The sequence below is a fragment of the Aythya fuligula genome, chromosome 13 (assembly GCF_009819795.1).
Source record: "Aythya fuligula isolate bAytFul2 chromosome 13, bAytFul2.pri, whole genome shotgun sequence".
NCBI lineage: Eukaryota > Metazoa > Chordata > Aves > Anseriformes > Anatidae > Aythya > Aythya fuligula.
In genome coordinates this window covers 10,959,831-10,980,405 of record NC_045571.1, presented here as the reverse complement: position 1 = coordinate 10,980,405, position 20,575 = coordinate 10,959,831, and the positions used below count along the sequence as shown (strand labels likewise).

At 48.4% G+C, this 20,575-nt stretch overlaps 1 protein-coding gene across 1 annotated transcript in view; it reads right to left on the bottom strand.

Annotated features, from left to right (window-relative positions):
• Positions 1 to 1,377: 1,377 nt before the first annotated feature.
• Positions 1,378 to 20,575, bottom strand: part of LOC116494580 (gamma-aminobutyric acid receptor subunit gamma-4) — a 28,579-nt gene continuing 9,381 nt past the window's right edge. Inside the window, exons 4-9 of the mRNA XM_032196514.1 lie at positions 9,016 to 9,236; positions 8,322 to 8,404; positions 6,675 to 6,812; positions 5,150 to 5,302; positions 3,500 to 3,702; positions 1,378 to 2,851 (exon numbers count right to left, since the gene is read on the bottom strand). Of these exons, the coding sequence (XP_032052405.1) occupies positions 2,558 to 2,851; positions 3,500 to 3,702; positions 5,150 to 5,302; positions 6,675 to 6,812; positions 8,322 to 8,404; positions 9,016 to 9,236 (1,092 nt within the window). The 3' untranslated portion in view covers positions 1,378 to 2,557. The remainder of the gene's footprint in view (positions 2,852 to 3,499; positions 3,703 to 5,149; positions 5,303 to 6,674; positions 6,813 to 8,321; positions 8,405 to 9,015; positions 9,237 to 20,575) is intronic.

Genomic DNA, 20,575 nt, shown 5'->3' with positions numbered 1-20,575 from the left:
GGCCCTGGTTTACCGCCAGGGCGTCCCCTCCCACACACACACCAGCAGCTGCCTTCTGACATGTGGAGACATGCTTCACTCAGAGGCTGTCATGTGAGCCAATTTTAATCTAGGATGCTCTTTCCTTTTGGCTCCCCATAGAGATCACAGGTCCCTGTCTAATCCAGCTCCCTGTCAGTGTACAGTTGAGTCATAGGAGGCTTTTCTATTGCCACATCTAATAGCACTTTGCTATCAGGAGCAGAACATCAACCCGCCTGGCTGGGAGTCGGCACTGTCACCCAGCAGCCCTCCTCGTCTGGAAGTTGTTTTGATTCTTTTCTTAGACTTCTCCCTCTCTGTGTCTCTCTCTCTAAAACATTAATTTCCTCTAATTAGAACCTCCTTAACAATTCTTTTTCCCCCTCTCCTCAGTTAATTTCCTCTAATTAGAACCTCCTTAATAATTCTTTTGCTAAATCAATTTCCTCAGTTAGAACCACCCGCCATAATTTCTTTCCATCCTTTCAAAAGCTGTCGGAGTAGCTAAGCAAATTATGCTTCTGGGTAACCTTTATCTCTTACTTGGTATTTTAAAAGAACTGTAACAGGTTAGACAGGCACAATTTCCCTTTCCAGAGCTATGCTGGTCTGACCCCATTAGGTTATACTTAGCTGAGTGTTGTACTATTGTATACTTAATTAGGCGTTCTAGCTGTTCCTCTGCAACCAAGGTAAAGCTGTATTTATGAATGAATTAAACATGACACTTCATTATTCAGATCAGATTTAACAGTGTCAAAATCCATCTTTAAAACAGATCAAATTGCTGTCTAAGAATACATAAAATCTCCTGCCCCTGTTAGATGTCCTGCAAGCGAGCCACTCCTAACTTTTCTCTGCAGCCATGCCTGCTTTCTTCTCACGACAAGCTTTTTAAGTAGCAATTGTTTCTAATATGTGTGTTTTAAAAGGAATGTTTTTGTTTGCAATTTACACAGTAAGTAAATATTAATGTCACATTGCTTTTCTTAATCATGCTGCAGGCCACATCAGCAGTTGGTATCAATGGGGAGGCAGCTGATGTACACATTATGGACCTTGGACCTGGATTTGCCTTTCCACATTATACAGCTTCAAAATACAGTTGAGTCAGTATTTTGCATTTTTCTAGCCCTTTTCCTCAGGGTTGCTGATGAATCCTATTGCAGTGGACAGGGTCCTGACAAGCAAACGAGACCACTAGGAACCATCTCTTTCTGTCTGACCTTCCTGAGAACTACCACATTAACACTTGCTCCCCTTCCTGACTTTGGGAAAAAAAGGTGTAGGAATTGGTAACCCTCCAAGTGGAAGGAGCCATATAGTTTCATTGAAGTCTATCTTTTCTTTTAAATATATATATATAAAAAAAAAAAAAGAGAGAGAGAGAGAAAAAAGAAGATATCTGAGCTGCAGGAACTCTCTCTCCCCACCACTAGTAGGTGCAGCACTGCTGATAGCGTTCCCTTCTCTAGTACTGCTTTCTCAGGTTAGCACCTATTATCATGCACAGATCTGATGGTTTCAACAAGTGTCCTTGTGAAAGAGAGCACTGCCTCTCTGTGATGCATGGTAGAATAGGGCCCTGCTCACACGAGACAGGCCAAAGACAGCTACCACTCAATGGACTTATGAGACGGCTTCTGGTCTTCACAGCATAAGGAATTTTCTACATGTTTTGGCTACGCTGAACGTAAGTGGCATACTCAAAGTCCTGATCACAAAGCAGAATACCACCACGGGCCCAGTAAAAGTCTGCTCCAGTAAGGCAGATAGGCACTCCAAACTTACGAGGTGCTTTTCACCACTGTCTGAGGAAAAATGCCTCACCGAGTGGATGCCTTGGTTGCCACTTGGTACAACAAGTGAAGCGATCCACGAGCAATGCTCCACAGATATCCTCTGGGGAGCTGGTGGAGGCTTTCAGCTACTCCATTCTTGTCTGTGCCACTGTCAGCTTTATGGGCAGGTTCAAAACATTTTCACCAAGCCCAGCTACTGTGGGAAAGCTGTGTTGCCACCCTTGTTCACCCTTCTCTCCTTCTGACCTAGAAGCCCCCAGGCAAGCCTCTAACACAAAGTCTATTCTGGTTGAGATGGTTCAGAAGTTGTAAAATCTGCTTTATTTCCTTTGCAGACTTAGCTATGCAGAAAACTCCATTTATAATCATTTCCCATTAATTTTTGCAGTGGGAGTGGATGAAAAAATTAAACATTAAGGATTTAGTTCTTGACAAAATCCCTACTGTTTTGGGGAATAGAACTTTCTGGGCAATCTTACAAGGAGTAAAATGCTGGTGGTGCTGGAGAGAGGGTTTTGGGGAAGGGAAGATTATCTAAAAAGATATAATCGGGGGCTAAAAAAAAAAAGCCATCTGGTTCTTCTCAGAAGAGATGAGAGAGCAGGATGAAGGAATTCACCAGGTTGGATTGTTCAGAATGACAATCGACTACATGGAAGAGACACTGATCTCTATGCTCCTTGAAAAGCCTGTCTTCTGGCTTCCAGTCCATCCCAGCTGAGAAGAAAGGACAGCTAGAGATAGAGATATGCAATCCAGTAGACAATGTTGAATAGCAGGAAGGCGGTGGGGAAGAAGACACGGGAATAGGAGTCCAGGCGGGAGATATGGATGCGGACCCTCCCCTCCCGCCACATCCCTGTCTGACAGTCCTCAATGCAGCAGAAGAACCTCTCACATTCCTTCCCTTCCAGGCACGGGGAGCCAGGGTCTTCATCTTCATCATCCTCTATCTCTGGGGGCCAGTGCATGATGTTGTTGATGTTGATGGCAGTGAAGGATGGCATCACCTGTGCGCCAGCAGGTGGCTGTAATGAAGACAGATAAGTGGGTTAAAGAAAAAGGCAAGAGATCACATTTTAGACACCCAAATTTATCCAACTCGCAATTAGTCAGTTCATAACATAGGCACAGTTCAATGGAGGGAGGTGACTGATCACCCCCCCATCTCCGCACCTGGTTGCAGATAACCACCTTGGCATGCTGTGAAGACTTGGCAGCTCCCTGCATGAACAGGAGTTTCCTTCCTGGCATCCTAGGGCATGGCTTTAGACAGCAAAGAGCTACTTGCTCTGATTCCCCAGCTCTGCCACTGATAGTCAGCAAAGGGGCTGTTTGTTTTCAGCTGTGCTAGCCTCCTCCTTCATTCCTCTGATCTCAGCTATCTCTGAAGGCAGAGCACACAGTGCAGATATCTTCTGGTTGCTCTCACCTGCTTGGGGTACCTCCTTGTTTTTTGGGAGCCTCGCTGTTGTTTTGGTGTTGCTTTTTGTTGTTGTTGTGTCTCACTTTCAGGGGCTCTGACCGCGCACACAGGTTGGTCTGAGGACTCTATGAACACAACAGAGCCCACGCACCAAATAACTTCATCAGTTTCCAGCACAGGCTCAGGAGGGATATTGCTAAATGGCTTGGGGTTGTAACAATAAGCAGCTCTGCTAGCCCCTTCAACCTACCAGCCTGGCTTTCCTGCTGTTGTGCTCCAGTGGTTTCTTGTTTCCCACCAAGTAGTTGAGTGTAGCGTACTCCATGAGAGCTGCGAAGACGAAGATGAAGCACACAGAGACAAAGAGGTCCATGGCTGTGATGTAGGAAACACGGGGAAGGTGCTTGCGGGAGATGGTGCTCAGAGTGGTCATCGTTAGCACAGTGGTAATACCTAAGAGGAAAAACGAGCTGGTTTGGGTAATGAAGAAGAGCACTTCTGTCTTCTGCATGCACCCAGTCCCCAGGACACCTCTGTTTCCCTTCTCCTGGGGGAGAGAAATGCTTCTGGTTATCTTGTCCCTTTTTTTTTTTTGCTCTGCTTAGCCAGACTGTGGTCCTGCAGTGACCTCTGACCAGGCTCCACTGTTTTTAGGATGTGGAGGAGCAGCAGTAACTCTTCCTGCACTCTAGCACTCCTCTAAATCCATCTGCCACCCACTTCTGTGCTCACCCCATTGGCTCTGGGTCGGAGCACAGCAAGAGCTTTCTGTATTTTCCTGAGGTATTTGCATTAGCAGCTGCGCTGTGACTTCCCATACATTTGAAATGCCAATGGAACTGGTCTGGTTTATGTCTCCCTAATGCAGGCTGACGGGCTTCAAATGTGCTGGGGATCATTTGTATAAAGTACAACAGGGGCTGCTGAGAGAATACATTACTCTTGATGTGCGGAGGTCACTTCCCACTGAGAGGGCCTGCCTTCTGGGGGAGCCTGCCTCTGAGTTTTGAGACGGGCACCACAGTGGTGTCTTTTTGCCTCTTGCTGTTCGTTCCTTCTCCAGCCAAGGACCATGACATACCTTCACCTCCATTGGAAACAACACCCCAGATCCTCTCCTGCCCTATTCATGGACACAAAATGAATTGGTTTTGATGGGGAGGTGCGGAGGGCTGGTCAGAATGGATGGACTCTGAATAGCCCTGCCTGATGCTGACAGCCCCTCTCCCTCCCTGCAGAAGCCTGCAGGCGGGATGGGAATACAACCTCCAATTAAAGGGAAAGTCAGCAGGGCTGGTGGGAAGGGCAGCGCTGGGAAGCAGAGCTTGCTGCAAAATTCAGATACAGCCAAAGCGCTTTAAAGATTTGTAAAGCCCTCTCTAGCTCCTATCAGAGCAGGATTCAATCAACATAAGCTTTATTCTACCTCAAAGAGCAGATTGCAGAGCAGATTTAAGCAATAGGTAGATCTTCCTACCAGGCTTGCAGCTCATGCCAGAGCTTGGGACTCTGTGGATATGGCAGAGCAGCTTTGCTCATTACCCTACAACCTTCATGTCACTGGACCTACTGAGCCCTTGGGAAGTCACAAGGAGACACAGAACACATGCATGTGTCAGGGGCCAGCATTGCAATGCCACAGCACACTCCTTCCCTCTCCCTTTTGGAGCATGAGAACACCACGTTGTCAGCTTGGAAAAGGCTGTGCTCAGGTCTCAGATCGAGAAATGGGAGTCGTTATTTAATATATAATTAGAGGACATTGCTACAAAGAGAAAGATGCAGGAGCGGTACCCTTTATTAAGCTGAATAATGCTCAAGTGTTTTAGGAGTTTCCGTACTCCAACACTGTCAGTCTGCTAGCCTTGCAGCAGTCAGCATGCAAAAGTCTGTCTCTTACCCAGAGATGTCCTGGCTGGTGTAGAGTCTCTCTTGATCCAGAAGGAAACCCAGGAGAGAACAACAGTCAGGATGCAGGGAATATAGGTCTGAATGGCAAAATAACCCATACGTCTACTTAGGTCAAAAGAAACTGTCATCACCATGTACTCCCCTAGGAAAAAGTGACAGAGACATTGGAATCATACCACGTGGCTTCCTAAAACACAGGAATAAGAACACTTCAGAATTTGCAGTGTTTCTGTAGCCACCTGTCTGGCAGGCTGGCTCTGTGCCTGCCTGACTTTCTGGCTTTGTGACCAGTTTAAGAACTAATTTTGTGCTTGCCTAACTGTCTGGTTAAGTGGCCACAAGGCTGCATTTGTACTGGCCTTGCCGTGTATCCAAGCACACTGAACAGCACACCGTCTGGGAAAGTTTCAGGGAAGAAATTGAAGAGAGTACTCAACCTCAGCTGAGCGCTGCAAGGGCTTCTTTTTTTATAGAAAGCTATTTAGCTGTAGCAGACTACATGGCCTGACTTGTCAACTAATTACCTGAGCTGCGACAAAGGAGACGTCCTTCAATCACTTCCACTGACTCTGGTTCTACCCTTGGAAAAGACACATGGTGCTACACATCCTAATTGCTCATTTGGCAACTTACAGCTGAGGTTCTTCCTCTTTTTCAGAGGCTCATAGTGTGTATTGAAAGAAAGCAACCCGACAGCTCTGGAGTTAAGATGGAGCTTGCAAGCAATTACCAAGAAAGAGAATTACAAACATCAGACAAACACTAATGCATTCAAGACGCTTTCACTGCACCACTCCTAGTCTCTGTTTGTGCTGCCCAAGTTAAAGGCTGGCTGCCAGTGTTGGCAATAGCAACATTCTCTGGATGGGAGAAACTTGAAGTTGCTCCTTCAGAAGGCTGAAAAATATAAGCCAAAATACGACCCCACCTGAAGGAACCCAAAGAGGTTTTCCTCAGTTGTCTGTGGGAAGGAAAGGGGATGTGAGCTACTGTGAGGAGGAGCTGAAGAGCCCCCATCCCCTCATTTCTTAACCCACACAACAGTGTTTCTGGCTCTTAAATTAAAATTCAGGGGTTTATCAGCCCCACACCACTTTACATAAGGAAAGACTGAGACAGGATTAAGACCTGCAAGTTCTGATTTCTCCATCCATGTTCCAGTTACAGGCACCCAGGGATCTACATAGCATGCTCATACTCCAGCTAGAGGGGACCTGAACTCCATCTCCTCTCCATTCTGACCCTTTGATTAGGGATTAATTCACATAAGCATCGTCACCCTACAGTTCACAGACGTCTGTAGTTCCGACCTACACTTGCTTCAGCTTCCCCTCACCTTTCATCTCCGTTACTTCTGCTCCTCCTAGCAAAGGTCCGTCTTTTCATTCCCATGTTCCTCTAACTGTGCTCTTGTGACCTCTCTTCCCACCCACGGAGCTGTCTGGTGACTCCTCTGCATCCCGCGAGGTCTCCGACACAGTGCTGTTTCTGTGGGCTGTCTCCCTTTGCCTCACCTGCCCCAGTCCGGAGAACTTCCGAGGTGTTCCTCAGCCCCGTGAAGTCAAACTGGTAGAGCCTCCAGGTGCGCTGGTCAGAGACCTCAATGGAATAGCGCCGCCAGCGATAGACTATCTCCTCCCGTGGGTAGCCGTCTGGGAAAAGGGGCAAGGACACAGAGTACATTATAGAATCATAGAATAGAATCACGTAGGTTGGAAAAGACGTCTAAGATCTTCGAGTCCAACCATAGAAGTTCAAAGTTCGAGTCAAACCCTGATTACACGAGCACTTGCATCTCATTCCAGATGTTTTGCTAACATGAAGTTTTCATGCAGGTGTTTCTTTGGTCAGATTACCTTAGGCATCCACACATGCAATGGGAGCAGGGACTGCAGCTCCCTTTGGGGGCCAGTTTGAGTCCTAGGTTATTCCTAAGAGTAAAGCAATGCTAGAAACTGAGCCTTTCTAAGGACTGCAGTGGTGGGAAGTAGACTCAGGCTGTGTAAAAGGACTCCCAGCCTGAGATCTTTAAGAGTTTCTGCATCTTGAGGCAGCAAGGGGCTGCCAGTCCTCATGGCTACCCTTCCTTCCCAGGCATGAGCACACCAAGAAGACAAAGCTGCCAACATGAGAAGAAGCATGGCTGGGTCTGCTCCAACAGTCTCTGCACCTCTCACCCTGGGAGCTGATCTTTGTAAGGTGAAGAAGAGGTAATGCACCCTGGATTTGCTCCATGGGGAAAGAAACCTGGCTCCTGTGGGATGGAGCTTGGCTTTGGCTTTCTTGGCAAAGACACGAACCTACTGTCAGGCAGGGACCTCAACACCTACAAGCAGGCTTCTCAGAGGAGGGAAGGAGCAAAGCTTGGCAGCTAACTAAAAGTGTGCTTCTAATTATCAAGAATGGATGGCATGCACTGTTAATTAGCGAAGAATGAGGGGTGGCGGGAGATGCGGTGGTGTTATCTCCTCAGCATGCTGCCTCCCTCTGAAGCACCTCAGTGCCATGTGAGCTACATCGCTTCGGTGGCAGGGGAAGTGGGAGCGGCCAAAACAGGGCCACAGTGACTAAATCAGATTTCCAGCCAACGCATGAAGGCAGGAATCTCTTGGTGCAGAAAGGCAAAATTACCAGTGGAGATGCGCCAACATCAGCAGCCCTGTCTACTGATGAGAACATACAAATGGGGACTGAGGGGGTGTGTGTGTGTGTGAGTACTCCTCCTTTTAATTGCCTTTGGTACAGCAAGTGGGCTTCTCTCTGAGGGTGGTGTCTCCCTTGGTCTGGAAAGCCAAGCTGTTCCCTTGGGGAGCAGAGGAGTGATGATGCAATGTAGCACTTGTGTTGTTGGTCTGCCAGCTGAAGGGATATATCACGTTTAGGAGGTCAGAGTGACCAGAAGGTCAGTGAAATAAACACCTCCAACTGTCCGCCCTAATTAAGAAGAAACTCAGAGGTCTGTGAATCTGCACCTGAATAACTGCTGGCCCAGGACTGTGGGGATGCTCCAGGGAAAGGTGGGCAATGGCCTAGGAAGAGGGACATAGAGATCAGGTGAAAACGTAGCTAAAAGGGAAGTTGGTTTTCTCTGACCAGAGTTTTACTCTACTCAAATTTCTTTACTTGCCTTCTAAAACTATTTCTGAAATATGGATACTCACAACTAGAGAAAACCAAAGGGCAGGAGTGAGTGTCCATTGGGAAATTCTGCAGCTGGAGCAGGCATTCAGCCTCGATCGTCAGCCTGAGAGAGAAAAGAAGGAGAGAGAGGGAGAGGAAGGCTGAGATTTCGTGCTGGTGAAGGTGGTTTGATTTCAACACCATAATGTGACAAAGGGATTCTCGCTTCCTTGAAAGAGAGACACTAATTTGTTGAAGATCAGTCTGTTTGCAGGAACATTTCAAAACAGCAGCAAAACCAAGCATATGTTTGGATATTTTCAAAGTGAGGAAAAACATCCAATTTTCACATTCAAAAAGGCTTTTTGTTTAGTGAGCTTTTCAGATTCATTTACAAGAGTGGAAAATTATGGGAACTAAAGCCAAAAGTTTATCATCAAACCAAAATAGCTGGAGTGACCAACACAAATATTTAAAGGATTTTGGTTTGGGAAACCTGTAATACTTTTGACCTCTTTGTTGGTACGATACAGAAAAATAGTTTGATTTTTTTGGGGGGGACCCTTTGTCTTGGAAGAGGAGGCCCATTCTGTGAGCAGTGCTAAATGTATGAGAACATCAGCCCTGGGAGGCATCTCCACTACTCTGCCCCAGGACAGCTGGATCTCTCCTCTGCCTTGATCATCTCCCTGGTTCCTCACCTCCACAGCCAGATGAGGTGCCTGCTGCACCTACCTGAGCGTGTAGAGCACTTTGCCATCATTCCAAATGCGGAGGAGCTGATTAGGAGTGGTTATCCAGTGGGAATCAGCCCGCTTGGAGTTCCTAAAAAAGGTGTCTGGGATCCAGATGCGGCTCACCATGTTGGTGTTCAGCGTGAGGGCCTTCAGGGTGCTGTTGAAACGGAGACGCCGGTCGTACCATGTCTGAGCAAAGAATATATCAATGGTGTATTCCTGTGGAAGAGAAGGAAAAAAAACACATTTCTGAGAGGGATTCAGGCAAAGCAGAGCCTTGTCCCCTGGTCTGGAGGCCACTGGTTTGGAGTCACAGGCCACCGGTTTGGAGTCACGGCTTACAGAGTTTATAGTGTAAATCATTTTTATATAAATCTGAAGCACTAAGGGATCCTGGGCAGATACCCCTTGCTAAAGATTAGAAAAGAAAGCTGGTGAGGAGCTGCTATGGACCCAGCTCTTTTTTTTTTGGTGCAACCAGTTCAAAATTTGCTTGAGTATTTTGCAGGCAGAAAAGAGAGTTTCCACCAGACTGAGAACCTTTGGTTTTGGTGAGAGGCAGGGTGTCTGAGCTCACCTAGCTAGCACTGGCTCACTAGTTCCCGTCTGGATTGGACTGGCACTGGTCCACATCATTAGCCCACTGTTCTGCTGCTTGCGGCCGCTGCGAGTCAATTTGCTCCTTCCCCTCTTTTCCAGCCTGCCTGAGAAGGTGCTAATTAGTGCCGTGCAGGAGCATGTCTGGCACTCAGTGGCTGTCTGAAGCAGACCCCCAAATCCAGGTCCACCAGCCCATACTGAAGGTTTTCACCTGCTTCTGCCAGCTCCTCTCTGACTTGGACTTTGCTCCCTTTCACCCCTGTTAAACAGCCATGACCACAGAGGCATCATTTTCCTCTCTCCTGTGTGCAAAGACGAACAAAGCCTGACTTGCCATCTCCCTCCCACTCTCCTCGACCCTCTATTGATTTATCTCCGCGGAATTTTTATGACTGCAGCATGTCCTCCCTCCGCTGCCCTCACTGCTGGTTCGGAGCTGGCTTTCTCAAACCATGCCATTAAAATAGATGTGGTGCTCTTAGGATGCTCCCCTGGACATCGTGTCCTGCTTGGGGGAGGCAGAGCAGGGCAGCGCACGACTCCTGCTTCATTTTCCTTGCCCTCGTTCCACTGTCAGCCAACCGGTGATGAGTGATTGCTACCAAAAACGTCCCTTGCATAGAAATGAGATCATGAGAAAATAATATTTGCCATCAGGCGGTCAATTCACTCTCTAGGCTGATACTTCACCCTGGTTAGACATAGGGATGAGCCAAGGTGATGGGGATGAGGTCCTAATGTAGCTCTAAACAGGAACAGATGCTGCACATTAAGCTAAAGCATAATAAAAGTGACGGCATTGTCTCTACAAATGATTCAAAACAGACGTGAGGAGGCACAGCACTCCCTTTCTGAGGCACAGAGCTAGGATAACGGCAGCCCTCAAAGCCAGGCGCACATCCACCCTCCAAACACAGGAGGTGGGGAGAGCCCACTCCTGCATTTGAGTGCTCTGGGTTGTCCTGGGTGCTACTTGGACACGGAGGCATGTCTTAAGATGTGAAACAGTGAGATAGAGCCCAAAGGTGGGCAAAGAAACACTGGAACAGCAGGGACAAGATCGCATAGTAGGAGCCCAAGAGCATGACATTGAAGGTGAAACCTGACTTCATTCTGCTTATGGGCATTTTCTTTTTCTTGCCAGCTGTGGGGGCCAAAATAACACAACACCTGACATATTCTCCCCTACCTGGGCAAACCCTGCTTGAGCCAGTATAAGCTTACATCACTCCTCCTCAGGAACACCTCTGGTGTAGGAGAAAGCATCGAAAACTGCAACGATAAATCCAGGTTAGACGCCACCATCATTTTCACCTCTTAACTGGAACAACCTGTGAGAGCTCAATTCAGAGCTGGCTGCTCAGGTCAGAGGCCCTGCTGTGAAATTCAGTAGTCAGGTCCAGGATAACCAGTGCTAAAGTCCTGGGAGAGCTGAGGGTCAGATATCCCAGGGTTTTAGCACTTGCTGTCAAGCCCAGGCTTTCAGAAGGGATCAGCATTAAAGAGCTCCTCTTGTGCCATTGATAGCCTGCCTTTGCAAAAAGCACAGCACACAAGTCATTCAGCTCCTCTGTAAAATCTGAGCTGTTATTGTCACTGTCCTGTCGTTTGATCTAATTTTGGTGGCTATTATAAGCACAGTTATACACGAGGAAGAAGTTATTGGCTGAGGTAGGTGCCTTGCCTTTATGCGAGGAATCCTTTGGGAGATGTTGGTATTTACAAATGGATTTTCATTCAGAATTAGCCGAGGCAAAATTTATACATGCATGCCCTGGCTTTTGGCAGTAATTCCTTCTAGCTATTATTATTCATAATTCATTGCCTTCCCTGGATGGCCAGATCTCTGACCCACAGATAACGTGCTTGCCATATTCCTCCTCCTTCTGAGGAGGCCTCTGTGGACACCTTGGCTATTGAGGGGGGCACTCTACGGTCGTATGAGGACCTTCTGACTTTATCTCCGTGTTATCAGAAGTCTATCACTTACATGGCTGGCTGCAAACTGCCCAAAGCACCAGCCCTGGGAAACAAAAACAGTTTGGAGAGATGCTTTTCCTTTGCACAGATCCTGCCTCAGAGATCTCGCACACTGTTTCGGTGAGATGCACTCCACAGAGCTACGCACCCAGAAAGCAACCTGCTGCTCTCCTAGGGACTCAAGGGCAGGATGAGCTCAGCCCTAAAACTTACAGAGGTGCTGTTTGTTGAACTCCTGCACCTGCGAGTTCTCTCTGGCACTGCTTCATTCTCAGGCATCAGAAGGACACTTCTCTATGCCTCAATTTCCCCATGTGGAAAAAGGTTATTGTCAAATACGCCCCCAACATTACCATACCATCTGCTGTGTGGCACATGGAGGCTGTTAACTTCTCTGTAACAGCATGGGCTTTTTAGTTCTTTCAACAGAAGGAACTAGAGAAAGAAGAGGGATCATTTTTGGAGTTAGGCTGTGCCATATGGATCACGTGTGTAGTAGCATGCACACGTTGGCATGCATGCCATCTTACACCAAACTTCAGTCATAAATAACACAAATTGCCAGTAAGGCAAACACTGAAGACTGCCTACCCTGAATACTATCACGTGAGTTTATCTGAAGCCAAGGAACACCCTGCAGCATCAGCATTGCTGGTTGTGCGGGCCTGGATCCAGCTCAGCCTTACAGCATGTCCCTGCTGGATCTTGGGCACCCTCATCACCTGGCACTGCCGCACATCACTGATCAGTCCTCGTTTTCCTCATGTGGATGGCACAGATGCTGATGGAAGCCCAGTTTCAAAACTAAAAGGTAAAATTTCAAAAACATTCAACGGAAAAAATCAGTCCTGAAAAAGAGCATTTGGGGACATAAGGGGGTGTCACATAAATACAGGAATATTTAATCTGGGAAAGAAAAAAAAAAAGTCTAAGTGAAAAGCTATGGAATTTAATTGTGAAAAGCCATTTAAGAGAAAAACCTGACATTTTCATTCCCAGCAGTTCTACTTGGGATCAAGTTCTACTTGGGATCAAGTCCCATCCTGCGTTCAGGGATGATGTGAGTTAAGGCCATCCAGTTTCAGACTAAGAGCTTCAACTCACAGGGTTAGCACGACACAACCTGAAATCCGTGTTTTGTTTTTTCAGGTTACCTCGTACACCAAATAAACAGAGCTGCACAGTGCCAGAAGATCCCTGTGTTGTGTAATTTGCAAATGGCTCAAAGGAAGTTTGTGTGTGTGATCCAGCTGCCACCCCTCAAGGGTGCAATTAATGGGGTGCAGAGAAATTGGCACCACAAAGTCCCCCTGTATTAATCTATGAGATTCTTCTGTTTTCTTTAAGAGCTCAACTTTATGAGAAATGCCAAAGAGAACAGGAAAGCCACAAGATGAAGATGTCTTCCTAAATAAGGATAAAGTTAAGGATTTAAAGATTTTTTTTTTCTACTGTACTTTCATTTAATAGCAACAAGAAAACCTCCAAATAGAGGAGACAGAAATCTGGAAACAGGTTCTTTCATTTTCCTCTACTTGAGAGGAACCTTGAAAAAATCCTAAATACCAGCCAGGATGAGAGATTAATACCCTAGCCAGTCTCATTCTAGCTTTTATTGTTCTGATATTTTTCTCTGTTCATGGCACCCAGTTCCCTCTGCACCTCCAAGCAAATGCCTGGTTGCAGTGCAATAAAGCAGGCTGCTTGCCTGGGAAGCACGGCGAGTGTTTCGGTGGGCTGATGTGAACCTGGTGGGTCCGTGCTGTCACTTGATAAAACACTTGCTAAACAAAGCAACTATTTCATGTAAACCCCTCGGGATGCTGCAGTTCACTGATATCTCAGGAGTTACTGGAGGAGACCCAGGAATGGGATATATTTCCTTCAAGGGCTGGTGGGTGTCCCTGAGCAGCTCAAGGCAAGCGAGGAAGCTTCTCTTTTGGGCCGAACCACACTGAGCAGCTCCCCACCCACACAGCCTTGTGCAGGCGAGCGTTTTCCTCTCCACGACATCCCACGCATCCCTCCCTGCCTGCAAACAGATCTAACGGCACCTGGGCTGCTCGCCGCAGCCAGCTCCACGTCACAGGGAACACTCAAATGGTCTAGAGAAACTCTCCACGCCCTGAGAACTAAATAAAATAACCTCACTTCAGAAAACTCTTCGAATCTGGTGCACAACTTCTTGTCCATGCAGGGTGTGGGCAGACGCGTGCTTCTGGCATGACACATGCAAGCACTGGTAAAAGGCAGTGAGCACAAAGTACATGTGCTAACAGCACAGGTAATGCCTGCCACTGAGCTCTTCAGCAAGAGGCAGTGTCAGGCTTCTCTCAGTCCTGCCACAGACCCGCCAGAGATGTAGGACACCCTAGAAAGCATCCCTTTCCCTGCTCTGGGACAGGTGCTGCTCCTCAATGCAGGGTGTGCTGGAAAGGAAGGAATCAGCCTCGGGGACAACAGGGCTGTACAAACCTCAGCGTGCAGGGAGGCTGAGTTTTGTCTTCCCAACACAAAGAGCAAAAGAATGAGAGTCGAAGTTCCATTATGCCTGCAAGATCCTCCTCCCTCCAAGTGACACCCCGGAGAGCTTTCTGACCGTGACGCCGTGGTGACTGGGGGAGCTCACAAGGACAAAAGGAGCAGAGCTCTGCTGGTCTGTGTTTTCAAGGTGACACGCTGAACTTCCCATCTGTTTCACTTCTGCAGCAACACCGGCAGTGCTGTCCTTGTCTGAATGTCTTTCGCCTCTGCCCAGGGAATCTCAGTTGAGACACTGTTCTTTTTATAATACCAACTTGCTGTTAAAAAAACATCACCATGTCCTGCGCTCTTGCCAGGATCCTTCAAACAGGACTTGCTGCACATGCTATGCTGCCGACTGCATACTCCCTGGTCATGGCTTGCTCACCCTTGGAGTCTCTGCAGATGGGAACCGGACCGGGCTCTCACATCCAAGGGCTGCCCTCTGAAACTTCTGCCTGCCAGGCCCCCGACACCTCTGCTTGTGCTGCTCCCACACACGTGCAGGCAAGGACAGCATTCCCAGTCACTGCTCGACACTGAGAGACCTACACTTTGAGACACCCTTTCCATGGCACAGCTCCCTGTCCTGTTAAAGCTTCCTTCACATAAAACTAGCAAAGAAGGTGAGGATGAACCATAGAGGTACCAACTCCACAACACGTAACTGGGGTTCTGACATTCTGTGGTGCTGTAGGGCATCCAGGGCTGGCAGATTAATCGTTTCCCTGGCACAGAGTGCTCTGAGCATGTTTGAACGCTAGCTGCTTGCTGGCCATCCTGCTTTGGAGTGCTAACCAGGAAAAGCAGACTTTTGTACCAACAGCCAATGACCCCAGAGTTTTTCTTACCCCAAACCCTTCCTCCTGAGCTGTTCCCCTGTAATGCCACTTACTGCCCTTCAGCAATGCTGTCTCCTCACGTGAAACCCCCAAGACAGCTGCTGATCTCTGTGGTGCCTGTTCCTCTTTTTGTGGGAGCACAGCCTGGCACACGGAGCCCGGCACCGTGAGCCCCAGGGGCGTGTGACCTAGACGTGTGCGTTTTAGCATCTGATTAACAGTCATTACCCAAAGGATCAAGGAAAGTCCTTGAGTCGAGACATGACATCAGCCAGACTCGGGTTTATAGAAGCACGGTCTGTCTGCACTGTCCCTGACGAGGTTATTATTGAAAAGGCAGAGGCACAGACACGGGATGCTGTATGCAGATGGGGCAGAATTAATTACAGGGGAAGATACTGAACACTTCAGTGAAGTATTATGCAAAGCACCACAGGGAAGGAGCTGCCTCCTTTCAATTTTTTCCCACCACCCTCAGGACAGAACATGGCCTGGGTGGAAAGTTCTGTGTGAACACCTCCTGATGCACACCAGGACGCAGTCCAGTTACTGTAATCTCCAGAAAATGCCTGGGCTGCTTGCAAAGCAATGCCACACATACCCAAAGTCTTGTCTGCCCATCAAACCTTGCTGATAAATGCTGAAATGCTCCCCACGATGAGGTTGCTTGAGGCAACTGCGTGCCAGAGAAGAAAGCAGGTGTGGGGGGAGAAGAGGTGAGGACAGAAGCAGGCGGGATAATGGGAAGAGAATACCTAGCACTTTGAGCAAGTGCTCCTGTTTATTTGTCCTTTATGCTGATGAGGTGTTTGACAAGACAAAAACATTTCCTTTGAAAGGGCTAGAAGAGAAACCTCACTGCATGCTATCGACTCCCCGAGGCTGCTCCTTCAGCACAGCTTGGCAAAATTCAGCCCAGAAGCTGGAATTCCTTTAACAGCACCTCCTATCCTCATACCACCTACCATGATAAAAAAGAAACACCCAACCAGCTGCCTGGTACAGCCCAGGATGGGGGAGCAGCTGCTGCAGCGCTGCCTCCCCAAGCCAAGGAAGGGCGGAGGTCCCATGAATCCTCCGGGGTGTCCTGTCTTAAAAATTTATAGAGGTGGAGAAGTCCACTACAGACCTCTGTAAAGGTCTCAGCACCTTTCCCTTGTCTGGTCAGAGACTTAGTGGCCCAAACCTGCTGTCCAGTTCCCATTGCTGTTATTTCATCTTCCCAGGGCTTCTTGGGTTTTCCCTCTTGTCCCTTTATGCCCCATCCTACTCTTCTTGCTCCTTCCTCCTCTCCAGGTCCCCCTCAGCCTGTAGCTCACCACCCTGCCTCAGCAAGAAGGCATTTCCACCCTGCCCATGCTCCACCACGAACAGAAACAGCACAAATTATAACGGTCCTATTCAAGCATCACACAGTTTCCCACCCCCTTCCTATCTTCTTATGGGACTTTGCTTCATCTTGTAAGGCTGCAGGCTCTCCAGAGCAGGGACAGCTCTCTCTGTGGACTGAAACATGCCTAATGATCTCAGCTGGATGCCAATTGTCATGCAAAGAGAGCAGTCCCTCCCACTCCAGGCTTAGTGATGAGAAATCCCTTCAGAAGCCGTGCTTTGAGGCCAAGACAGAAGGAAAGGGTGGCAGGGAAAGGGAGCTGTAAGGGCTTTGTGGATCAGAGCTGGGAACATTCTCCCAGCACAGGAGTTGCATGGCATGGCACAGTAGGGTGCAAAACCAGAGGGGGTAAGGATGGGTGGGCAATGTCAGGCACCCAAGAGAGAGGTGCATGTCCCAAGCCCTGATGCTGCACTGTCCTCTCACCAAAAGGGGTCTTGGAGAGCACCGTGCACCCCTGCTGCCCACGTCCCTCGGATGCTGTTCTTTGTACAGAAACGCCTGTGCTGGCCAGGAGGAAAAACAGTGTTGGCCTGTAAAAATCCCTTCCTACCCCTCACCCTCCAGGTAAAAATAAATAAATCAAAAAAATATCTGCGGAAGTTCTGCTTTCACAAAACGGGAGGGGTTGTGCCCTCTGCACATAGCGTCACTCCTGACGCTGTTCTCTGCTGGCCCAGGATGAAGAGGCAGCGTGTTCTGCTCCACTGACTCTTTCAAGGAAACCTGTTTCATGTTGTCTCTCATGCCCCCTTGCTGTGCTTGCCAGCTTTCTCTTCTGGCCCTGCCAGTTCCTCGATTTAGCTCCTTCTCCCTGCTTCATTTAGTTTGTCCTTTCTCAGTTCTTCTTTTCAAGCTACCGCAGAATCACGGCCCTTCCTGCGCACGGAGATGGGATGTAACAGGCACAATATTCAGTGTTTGGCACCAAGGCACAGAGAGGTTCTTGATGCGTGTTGCCTCTGGTCACCCACAGACACTGAATCCCGAGGAACAGCCTCTCCTGCACGTTTCTTGCAGGCAGATTTCACACCAGCCTTTAAGGGGAGATGGTAGGACGGCTTCATCTACTGAAAAAAGTTTTGCTGAAAATAAACTAAAAGCGTCAAAACCTAAAATGAATTACCTCAACCGTATCATTTCATTTAGAAGCTTTTTTTTTTTTTTTTTTTTTTTTTTTTCCCCTTCAGTAAACTAATATTTTGCCCTTACCTGGTTCATGTCAACTTCTATTTTCAAACACTCATTTTGATGCTTTAGTTAGAGGACACCATTTATCAATATACGGAGATCAAATCAGAACAATCTGAGGATATGACGTAAATGTTTTGATTGTCCATAAACCCATTTTCCCTCAGAAATGCTGAGGAGCTTTGGTCATGTGTCCCAACTGGGGGAAGAAAGCAAGTGATACTCCCCAGATGGTGGCTGTGCACCCCCTACCAGAAACCCTGGCCTCTCAGCAGCACTCTGACTTTGCTCTTACCTCCTACACCTTAAATACCCAGAGCTCTCCTGTGCAGAGATCTAAAGCCTTCAGCTCAGATAAATCAACCCTGCCTTAAAAATAATTCAGCCCACCAACTGACAACTATTGGTACAGCTCAGAGCCTATATCTTTCAGATTTGACGCAGTAGCACTTTCCCTTTGACTTGGAGGAATCAATTTAATGAGGTTCAGAGCACAGATCAGTACCAGAATCAAACACATCCTTCCTGGCCTGGTCACAAATACACGTCTCGGTGCTGAGATGCTGAAGAGCAACTCCATCAGCTGACACTGATGTGTTTGCAATGATGATGGCTGCATCTGTGCTCTCCTCCATGAGCTGCGGCTGCGTGGCTGCCCTGAGCCCATGTCCCCCAGGCACATGCAGGTGGCATTCCCACCTCCCAGACATGGGGGCCATCACCCATGCCTGTGCAGCCTGGCAGAGCCTCTTCTGATGTTCTGGCAGAGGGCAAAGCTCCTACTGAACCGAGAGACAGGTCACACTGCAGCTCAGGTGCCAGCACAGGGGATGTCCCTGCAGCCCCCTGCCCTGGCTACAGTAAGAAGATAAACCAAAGTGCTGGTGGGGACCTCTGGAAAAGAAGACCCAGATGCAGCTGCTGCAGTCACAACCTCAGTTAGAAAGGTTTTCTGGGGGAAAGGGTGAGGAATCACATATCACAACACTCCCAGGTCGTGCCTGTGAGCACTCAGGCTGACCGCAGCGAGCATCCTTCCCTGCCTGCGAGGGCTCCGGGCAAAAAAAAACTTATATTAAGACTGGCTGAAGAAATGGGAGTTTCATCCAGAGGCTGGCACTGAATAAATGTGGAAATGAGCCATTGCTGCCAGCAGAAGGCCAGAAATCATATCCATGGAAGACTTTACAGAAGCCACTCACTTAATTACATGTGTTGAGTTACCCCACATTGCCCGAGGTCCGGAGGCCACTGGAGCGAGGGGCTGTGCGAGGCACCTCTTTGCCAGGGCTGATGCTGCAGTGTAAGGAACCTGGCTGAGAACAGCCACCATCCCCATTTAGCACCTGCTTGGGGAGCACAGATGTTAATTAACTTTGGGGCTTTGCTCTCCAGAAACGCCTCTGAAGAACAGCACTTTTCCCCCCAGGAGCAAGCTGTCCACATTCTCTTATTTTATTTTGCTCCAAATTTTAGAGGGGAAAAAAATAGCTTTTTGTTCATCTTCCTGATAACAGACTCCTTGTGTCTTCTGCACAATAAACAGCCTATAAATAAAATACCAACATGGATGTCATACAGAAAATATCTGGAGGGGATTAGTGTATGTTCTGGATAATAAATGGAGCCAGTTGAATTATTCATAGTGAATAAATCAGCTCTTCTCTGGTTTGGGAGCAGACCCTGAAACTTGTGGAAGCTCTTGGGGTACATTCAGGATGGGAGAAACTCATTTATTTCATTAGACCTGCTGTGTGGCTCTTGGTTTGTCCCACAGGTCATACATGATCAGTGCTATTCCTCACTGGCCTCATGGTTGTTTGTTTTTTTCTTTTTCTGAAGGCAATGCCAAACGCTGGCTACAGGAGGGATGCTGCCCTTCTCTGCATGCCTGGCCTCACCACGTGAATACGAGCAGCTACATGGGGAATGGTCCCTTCTCCTGACACCTGGGCATGCAGGACTGGGCTCAGGTGCCCGTTCCCAAATGTCAAGGAGTCAAGAGAGACGAGCCCTCTCCAAGCACGAGTATTTGTGGAGCTGCTATAAATGTTCCTCCAGCTCTGGCTGGGAGCTGCGCGGGGCCATCACTCAGGCGTGGAAACCAATGGCCAGAAAAAGCCCCGGGGCCCTTCACAGCCATTTCCCACCACTTTAAATTTCCGTGATATACATCTTCATCACAGACCAAAACCCGACCTTGCTCATTACACGAGTGCACATCCCGTGCGACTCCGGGGGATTTATGCTGACACCCGGCCCTCGCTGTGTGCTGGGCAGGCTGAGGGGAGCGCACAGCCCTCGGCACAACACTGCTGCGTGCTTCAGGCATTGCCATCCATCCCAGACGTGGGTGCTTCTGGGCTATTGCCTCCCAAACAGATGAATTGCGAAGCATGTTTAAGTCCTTTCAGTTGAGAAGTGCTGTGCAACTGCTGGAGTCTATTATTATCGAGGAAGGAGGGGGGAGGTAACAAATTTCCTTTACCTATAGGCTTATCTCGTGCTCCAGAGCAACACATTCAAGCATCTTAAAAAGTGAGCCATTTTCATTTCATTTCCTCCCTACTTATTCCAAAGCAGCCGAAGCTAAGTATAATCAAGACTTAAGTGTTCCTCAGAGCCAGACAATTATTACCGGTCTCGGTTTCCCCATCTATTAAGAAGAAATGAAGATATTAACCCAAGCCTTGCAGCGGGACAGCAGGGCTGTAACCCAGGGCTTCCCGCGGCAGCTCCTACCCTCACTGCCTTCCAACAAAGCCCGGCTGCCACTCCTCGGGATGCAGCTCTGCTTTGGCGTGGAGCTGCTGCTAAGTGCCTAAGGGCTCTCAGCGAGGGTGGCTTAGCCCTGCAGAGCCCAGCTCCCCTCTCGGAGATCTTTGCTGGGACAGCTCAGCCGCTCACAGGCAGCTGCCAACGTGCCGCACGCTCCGATAACGCGGCACCGCCGGGGATTTTGCTCAAAGAGCCGCGAGCCAGCCTCTCAACCACCCACAGCTCCAAGAGGGGAGGGAGCTGTCCTTGGA